Genomic DNA, 8,594 nt, shown 5'->3' with positions numbered 1-8,594 from the left:
AAAAAAAAAAACAAAAAAAACAAAAAACAAAACAAAAAACTGTGTATATTTTATATTTAAATATTCACGTATTTCTTAATTTTCCCTGCTTTTGATATTCTGGCTTTAAGATTATGGTGTTAGTATTATTTGTTAATCAGAATGATTTCTGTAGACCCCCACTCCCCCACCCCTTTTTCATGAGAGTCATGCTCTAAGGCTATCCCAACATAGTGGAGACTTAAACTGCGTAGTACTAAACCTGCATATTGAATGGATAATTGAGCTACAAGGGAGATGATTGAGTAGATACCGTGTGGCTGTCTTAACCAAAGGGATAACCCATCTGTGGTGGATAGAATGGGGTTTCTAGACTTCTTCATGCAGAACAGTATGCAGTTCAAACACTAGGGACAGGGAAGCTGGCTCAGTGAGTCAAGGCGTGCCACCAAGCCTGATGACCTGAGTTTGATTGCTAGGGTTCATATGGTAGAGAAAGCCAACTCATACGAGTGTCCCCTGACCTCCACATGCATGCTACGGAGGTGCACACCCCCTGACAGGGAAATAAGTGTAACAAGATAGATGAGAATAAAATGTACAAATGTGTATTTCTAGAACTTTTCCATTTAATACTTTTAGATAAGAATAATGGAAACAGAAAACAAAAGGGAAGATAGGAGGTGGACTGTAATTTCCCTTTAGGGTTACTTCTATGGCGTATTTTAAAGGATACTGTTTTTTCTTGGAGACTTTCAGAAACTTACTGCTGCTGATGATAAAACGGCACAGGTGGAGGATTTTCTACAGTTCCTGTATGGTGCGATGGCTCAGGATGTCATATGGCAGAATGCCAGTGAGGAGCAGCTGCAGGATGCCCAGCTGGCCATTGAGCGGAGTGTGATGAATCGGATCTTCAAGCTTGCTTTCTACCCTAACCAGGATGGGGACATACTTCGTGACCAGTGAGTGCTGTGCTTCATGTCTGTGCGGGACTACAGAGATACTTTAGCTGTGCCTTTGTTTGGTACAGTAGTGAAGAAGATGCATCTGTTACCATTTATACCCGTCAGAGTTATGCAGTCAGAGTGGATGCTGATACGCAGTTTGAGGGGACAGCATGGTAGGAAGAGACTAGTCTGACTTCAGAAGGCCTTTCTGAGCGGCTCTGCCATGTGCCTGCCTCACGTGGTCGACTGTGTCTTTTGTGGGATGACTTCTTGCCGGTTGTTTGATCTTGACCCAGGCATCCCTTTCTTAGGAACCCATTTCCTTTCTAGCTTAAATTGCTCAGGTTTACACAGTTGTTTCATGGTTGCCATCTGCCATTTGTTTGAGTCATGATTTCTTCTTTTCTTTCAAGGTTTATTTTCTCTTATATGTATTAGTGTTCGGCCTGCATGTGCACCATGTGTATGCCATCAGGTCAGAGAGGGCATCAGATCCTCTGGAACTGGAGTTTCAGGTGGTTGTGAGCTGCCCTGTAGATGGTGGGAACCAAACCAAGTTCCCTTCAAGAGAAGCCAGTACTTGTAGCTGAGTACCCTAAGCCATTTCCAGACCCTGAGTCATGGTTTGTTAACCCAATGGCCTTGAAATTTGGAGCCTGGTAGTTATTTGATCTAGGAGCCTATTCTGGGTGTGGTAGGTGTTTAGCAGCACTCATGACCCAACCACTCATGGCCCAACCAGTCTAGATATTGCTAGACTGTCCCTCATTTATGCCTCTCCCACTGTTAGGGTTTGTGCATGTGTTTTCTCTGTGGGCTGGGGAGTGTGCAATTGGTCAGCAACTTGTGTCTTCTTAGGTGTCTGGTGAACCTAGGGCTCTATAATTCAGCTATCTACTGTCTTTACCATTGCAGTGCTGGGTGGATAGGCATGGATGAAGGCTAGGGAGCCAACCAGGCCCTCATTCTCACTTTGCAAGTACTTTCCCAGTTAGGCCATCTGCCCAAGCCTCCCTGGTTTTTTTTGTTTGTTTGTTTGATTGATTTGGGTTTTTTTGTTTTTTTTGTTTTTTTTGGATTTTTGAGACAGGATTTCTCTGTATAGCCCTGGCTGTCCTGGAACTCAATTCACTCTGTAGACCAGGCTGGCCTCAAACTCAGAAATCCGCCTGCCTCTGCCTCCCCTGAGTGCTGGGATTAAAGGCATGCGCCACCATTGCCCGGCTCCTCCCTGTTCTCGATCGCTGTGTTTCAGGGTCACATGTTCTCTTCCCTAGGGCTGTGCCCATCATGAGAACAGGAAACAATGCTTTTAACCAGCTGTGTGTCTTATGCCACTAAGTCCAGCACTTGGGCAGCTTAGGCATGAGGCTCACCTTAAATTACGGTCTGCACGGGTTCTAACGTGAAACCTTGTTCCCTGTGAAAACAAACCACTTTCATTCCCCACTGTGACACAGCATCAGGAACAGAGCTTGGCTTCTGAAATATGCTCACTGTATATTTATTGAGAATTAATATTTGGATATCAGCAAGCATCCACAATTATATGGTATATGACTTGTACCTCAATAAAAACTGTTTTTAGGGACTGGAGAGATGGTTCAGCAATTAAGAGCACTGACTGCTCTTCCAGAGGTCCTGAGTTAAATTCCCGGCAACCACATGGTGGCTCACAACCATCTGCAATAGGAGCTGATGCCCTCTTCTGGTGTGTCTGAAGACAATGATAGTGTAATCATAAATAAAATAAACAAATTTTTGGAAAGAGAAAGAGAGAGTGCAAGCTGTTTTTGAAGTTATCATGCAGGCTAGAGATATAGCTTCGTGGTAGGCCACAAAAGACCCTGGGTTTCATCCCAGTACTATCATAAGTAAAAAAAGAATTCTGAGCCAGGTAAGGTGACGCACAGCCTTTTGGGAAGACTGAGGCAGGTACTTACCGGTCCAAGTCCACGGTGAAACCTTTCAAAAAAAAAAAAAAATCCTGTTGGGGCGGGGTGGGATAGAAAAGTAGGATGTAGAGAATTTGGCTTTTGTATTTTTCTTCTGTTTTCTTCTCTGTTTTCTCCATGATCCTAATTCTACCCCCAAACATACTGACGTTGTCACCATGTTTTTTAGCAAATGACAATGACTTTGGTGCCTAGGGATCCTCAGGCGTCCATGTGGTAGGATCTCAAGGAAGGCCATCAGTGGTGTTTGCTCTTTACAGGTTCTGTGTGTGCATCGCTACACGTGCTGTGGGTCGGACCCAGGGTTTCATGTATGCTCTATCACTGAGCTACACCCAGGCTACAGATACTGGGAGGAGTTGCACACATGTCTGAGAGAAAATACCTTCCTGTGAAATGAAGTTGACATTTGGGTTGTTCCAGCCTCCCCTCTAAGTGTTCTTGGTCTCAGACTGCTTGCTGACTCTGGCACATTTCCTCTCCAGAGCACCTGTTTACAAATCAGGCATGGGGTACAGAGTTGGGATGCTGAAGCTATATGTACGACAGAGAGTTTATCCCTCCACTGTTTCATCCATTTCTGCAGGTTTTACAGAGCGTAGAAAGCAAACTACTCAGGAGCCCGAAGGCTGAGTTTAGCCCCTGCTACTGAGGCAGCTCCTTAACTTTTAAAATCCTAATTCTGGTCCTCAAAGGAAGGGCTGGGCTGGTAGTCAAGTCTTGTCTCCATCTGAGACCTGTGGCCGTGGCTTTCTGGCCTGTGACGGTCCTGCTTGTCACTTCCCTCCCTTGCCTCATTCCCTTTCTTTCGCTGTACAGGATATCCAGGCTCAGGGCCTCTCCATCTGGGCTTGCTGGTGACCTCCACATTCTCGCAGCCTTCTGGCTCACTCAGTGGTCTTTCTTTCTTTCTTTCTTTCTTTCTTTCTTTCTTTCTTTCTTTCTTTCTTTCTTTCTTTCTTTCTTTCTTTCTTTCTTTCAGATTTATTTTTATTTATGCGTATGTTTCTGTGTAATTGTATGCATGTGTGTAAGGGGCGGTGCCCTTGGAGGCAGCTTGAGTTAGAGGCCGTGTGAGCTGCCCAACCTGGTGCTAAGAGCAAAACTCAGCAACATCTCATGGCTGAGCCACCTCTCCAGCCCTACAGCATTTCTAAGTGAATCTGTAAGAGATGATGGTCTTGTTGTGTAATCCATGCTAGTGCTTGCCCTGACATCCCGATCCCTCTCCCTTAACCTCTGCTGGAACTATAGACGCCTACTGCCATGCTTGGACTTGAGCGTGACCTCCGTCGTTGTTCTTGTTTTCTGCATCGTTTAGGCTAGCCCCTACCTTACCATGCCGAGCAAGCTAAGATAAGCCCTCTTAAATGAACTATACCTGTGACTAAGAGAATCATAATGTAGTAGTAGTAATAAAAAATGTAGTAGTAGTAATAGTAATAATAATGTAACCATAATGTAATCTATATCTAGAAGAGAGTCTAAAATGCTTTGTTTTGATAAAATACAGTTGTGACTATTTGTATACTTTACTTTCAGAAATGTGCATTTACATATGAATTTTGGGTGGTTTTCAGGGTTCTGCATGAACATATCCAGAGATTATCTAAAGTAGTGACTGCAAACCACAGAGCTCTGCAGATCCCTGAGGTAATACGGGCTTGTGTGCAGCGTGGGTGGTGGTGTACTTGGAAAGTTACCATTTCAGCAAGGCCCTGAGTGCCCCGTTTCCCCAGGGAACTTCTGCGGTGTAACTTCCTCTGTAGAAAAGGACCTCAGTGGAGGAGTGGGAAGCCCATAGTAGGGCACCCCTTAAAGTAGCTCTGTCCCCAAGCACAGCTTCTGCCCCAGCTCTGCCCCCCTGGGCAGTGGGCTGCCCCTGCGCAGCTTCAGGCTGGGCTTTGCAAAGGCGTCCCTTTCTGATGCGGACAAGAACTGTTCCAGAGGAAAGGCTCAGTGTGCATGGCCTCAGGACAAGTGCTTGGTTGGCGTGGGACCAGCTCTTTGGATTTCCTGTTTATTAAAGATTCCTTATGGTGAAGCATTGAGTACTGCAGGGTTTTACATTTTCTTTGGTATGGGTTTTTTTGTTGCTTGGTATTTGCTTGTTTGCTTGTTTGTTTGTTTGTTTAAGACAGCCCCTCATCCCCTATACACAAGGTCTCTCTTACTCTGTAGCTCTCACTGTCCTGAAATTCCCTATGTAGACCAAGCTGGCCTCAAATTCACAGAGATCCTCCTGCCTCTCTACCTCAAGAGGAGAGACAAATTCTTTCAAGTCCTTGCTATGTTGCTAAGGCTGGCCTTAACCCCTGACCCTCCTGCCTTGGTCTCCCAAGTGCTGTGATCCCAAGCTTTTGCCACCATCCTGGGATTTGACTTTGTTTTTGTAGAAGCACTGCAACAGGGATCCTAGTGATGTCTACATTACCTTCTTGCTGCTGCTTGTCTGTGCTTCTGAAATCAGCTAAATGGAAAATCTCATCCCAGCTTTGTAAGAAACTCACAGGGAGGTTGTGAGCTCCAGGCTCTGTGGTCTATATACACCTCTGCCTAATGCCTAGGCGGTTGTGTTTTGAAATAGGGTTTATCTTGGGTGGCTGCGAAGGAAATGTCCCTTGTCAGCTTGCTGGAACAGGTACCGTGGCTGCTGTGCAGAGTGCTGTTGGATTCATGATCTGTATGTTGTCTGCCATCTTGCTTAGGTTTATCTTCGTGAGGCACCGTGGCCATCTGCACAGTCAGAAATCAGGACAATAAGTGCTTACAAAACCCCCCGGGACAAAGTGCAGTGCATCCTGAGAATGTGCTCCACCATCATGAACCTCCTGAGCCTGGCCAATGAGGACTCTGTCCCTGGGGCAGATGACTTTGTTCCTGTGTTGGTGTTTGTGTTGATAAAGGTGAGTCTCTTAGTATTGTCTAATAATTTATGTGGCCTCTTGAGCAGGGTGGCACAGAGCGTTACAAGGTAATAGATTTGAATCCTGGGCTCCTTTCTAAGACTTGAAGATGCTTAATTCCAAAACAGTCTAGGGATTGTTGTCCAGAGGCCTGGCCTGGCAGCTCCAACAGATCCTGGAAGAGCAGATGCTAAGATGGCCCTGGCAGAGCACAGCACCGAGTAATGGACTCTTTCTTATTTCCCATCTGTCTAGGCAAACCCACCCTGCCTGTTGTCCACTGTGCAGTACATCAGCAGTTTCTACGCCAGCTGTCTGTCTGGAGAGGAGTCCTATTGGTGGATGCAGTTCACAGCAGCCGTGGAGTTTATTAAAACCATCGATGACAGAAAGTGACCAAGACCAGGCCCATCAAGGCAGAAGACAGTAGCCAGGAAACAGATCTCTAGGAACATGTAGCAGCTTCCTTGAAAGCTGAACATTGTTTTGTCTAATGCTGTACAGCTTCCAGATGTTTCCACATGGCTCTTCCTAAGCAGATTAACAAGCTAACACGCAGGTCCTCGTTCCTTTCAGCCTTTCTGAGTTGCATATTTTATTTCCTGTCCCCAAGTAGAGAGTAGTACTGCAAAAGGGACCATGTTTTCCAGGTGTTTTAAATTTTTAAAAACCAGAACAGAATCTTTTAGGAAATGTCTAGATCCTAAATGAATTCATGAATTCCCTGTTCGTCCTTCTCATTTTTAGAAAGAACAGTGTGCCCCTTCCAAGTCGCTGTGTGAGCGTTCGGTCGTGAGGTACCTGCACGAGGGTCTCAGGAGATGCGCTACGGGCTCCCTAGATACACTCTCCTAAGGAAGAGCTAAGAAGGAAAAGTAAATCTAATATATATTTATATTTGATGTACTATGGGCATCTTCAGACTCTAATAAACAACAGGACAGTTGCTGAGAGTAGGCTGTGACATTCCCTCTTGTGAAATGGTTTCCTTGACAAAATTTAAGCTGAGCTTAAAAGCAAAAGCAGAAATATTTATTAGTGTGGAGTAGATGGGGAAGTCATGTAGGCGTGTACCACCATGGACATGTGTTGAGCCTGCACATTGGGGCAGACTCCACCATGTGGACGAGCAGTACGTGGCGTGGCAGGTGTGCTCATGCGTCCTTCCTTTGCACCTGCGCACTGTGTGGAAGCCACAAAGGGCTCCTTACCGAGCCTCAGCTGTCGTCTGTCTCTGATGATGGGTCACATTGAATGCACAGACCAGGAATTCAGTGAATGTCATTTTTTAAAACTAATTTGTATCGTCTGCTCTACTGATCCAGGTTTTACTAGTGTTAAACTATTTTGATCAGCCACACTATTCTTATGGAAAAAAATCTATTTTGGCAGGTTCCTGTGCCTTTATTGCCCTCTTCTGGAAAAAAAAAGTTTCTCTGTAGTTTGGTTTGCGTTGTACATCAAGAATTAATCAGGAATGGGCTTTGGTGCCTGAGAAGCTGGCCGAGGAGGCACACCAAAGCTTCAAGCACAAGTCTTGTACATACGCCATCACCGAGTGGTTTCACCTTGTATGTTTCTTAACCCTGTCTAGCTTTTTTGACAAATGCTGCAATCCCATACTTCCGAGTCCCTTGTGGTGGCAGCAATACGGGCATCTTCTAAGGGACCCGTGACAACCAGCCATGAGCAGGTGGATAACGACCAGCTGCTCCCTCTCTGAGAACTCGGCCACACCGTGCCAAAAGAAGCTGGGTTTTCTTCATGCTTCCACATCTCCCTTCCCTTTCAGATCCCAAAATAGGAATTTACATAGGAGCGTGAAATGTGGTGCCTGCCTTTAGGGAGAGATCAAAACTAAACTAGTATCACAAATATCTGTTCAGATGTTGGGTCAGGAAATCTGTGTACTTTATGGGCTGTCATTGCCCACCTTGCCTTGGGGTTGGAAGTCACATCCCTTCCTGAGTACATTGCAAGGCAAACTGACAGGGCTCTGCACCTAGAAGGGGGTCTAACGTCTACTTCAGCACTGATTCACTAAACGTTAAGTCAGCAGGAAATTTTGAATAGCTGGAACTCATTGTTATGGGACTTAACTTGTAAATAAATGAGATCTCTCTCTCTCTCTCTCTCTGTAATGGTAGCTAAATATATTCCATGTTATCACTGTGGAAATAAATATGAAGATGTGGACGTTGCTGCAGGGCTCTTTTCTGTGGAATGAAGGTCATGGATGTGAGATGTAGGGCTACAGTGTCCAAGCAAGTGGTAAGGTGCAGCCTGGCACTGGGGACACCTCTGGGTGTGGGGTAGATGCCAGCACTGTCAGGAGCAAACTCCAGCATCCACCATTGCTTTGCATTCGGGCCACGATTCTTTTCCCCTATATTTATTTTATTTGATTTTACTTTATTTTTTTGTGTATAGGTATTTTGCCTATATGCCTGTCTGTGCAGCTATCTATGTAGTGGCCATGGAGTCCAGAAGAGGGCATTAGACCCCTTGGAACTGGAAAGCAGATGGCTGCAAACTGTCACGTGGTTGCCAGGACTCTAACCTGGGTCCCCTGGAATAGCCAGAGTTCTGAACCGATGTGCTGAACCATCACTCCAGCCTCACGATGGAATTCTTGTGGGGTTAATGTCTTGGTTTATCAAGTATCTACTTCCTGGCAGTGGCAGCATGAGACAGGATGTGTCTTGTTTGTTTTCCTGGAAAGGTAGCAATAGGTCTTCAGATGTTTCCCACTGTCCTACATGAAGGTACTGCCATGTGCAAGTCACCTGGGGAAATGTTCAGAC

General features: G+C 45.5%; 1 protein-coding gene across 8 annotated transcripts in view; it reads left to right on the top strand.

The window, feature by feature from the left end:
* The window catches only part of Gapvd1 (GTPase activating protein and VPS9 domains 1), an 86,048-nt gene extending 78,062 nt beyond the window's left edge, over window positions 1–7,986 (top strand). For all 8 annotated transcript variants that reach the window (XM_029535982.1, XM_029535980.1, XM_029535981.1 and 5 more), the window contains 4 exons: window positions 731–944; window positions 4,465–4,537; window positions 5,593–5,790; window positions 6,046–7,986. In XM_029535982.1, coding sequence (XP_029391842.1) covers window positions 731–944; window positions 4,465–4,537; window positions 5,593–5,790; window positions 6,046–6,186 — 626 coding nt within the window. In that variant the 3' untranslated portion in view covers window positions 6,187–7,986. The remainder of the gene's footprint in view (window positions 1–730; window positions 945–4,464; window positions 4,538–5,592; window positions 5,791–6,045) is intronic.
* The last annotated feature ends 608 nt before the right edge of the window (window positions 7,987–8,594 follow it).

The sequence above is a fragment of the Mus pahari genome, chromosome 3 (genome assembly GCF_900095145.1).
Source record: "Mus pahari chromosome 3, PAHARI_EIJ_v1.1, whole genome shotgun sequence".
Taxonomy (NCBI): Eukaryota; Metazoa; Chordata; class Mammalia; order Rodentia; family Muridae; genus Mus; species Mus pahari.
Note: the sequence above shows the minus strand (reverse complement) of the source record. Positions and strands in the feature narration are given on the sequence as shown.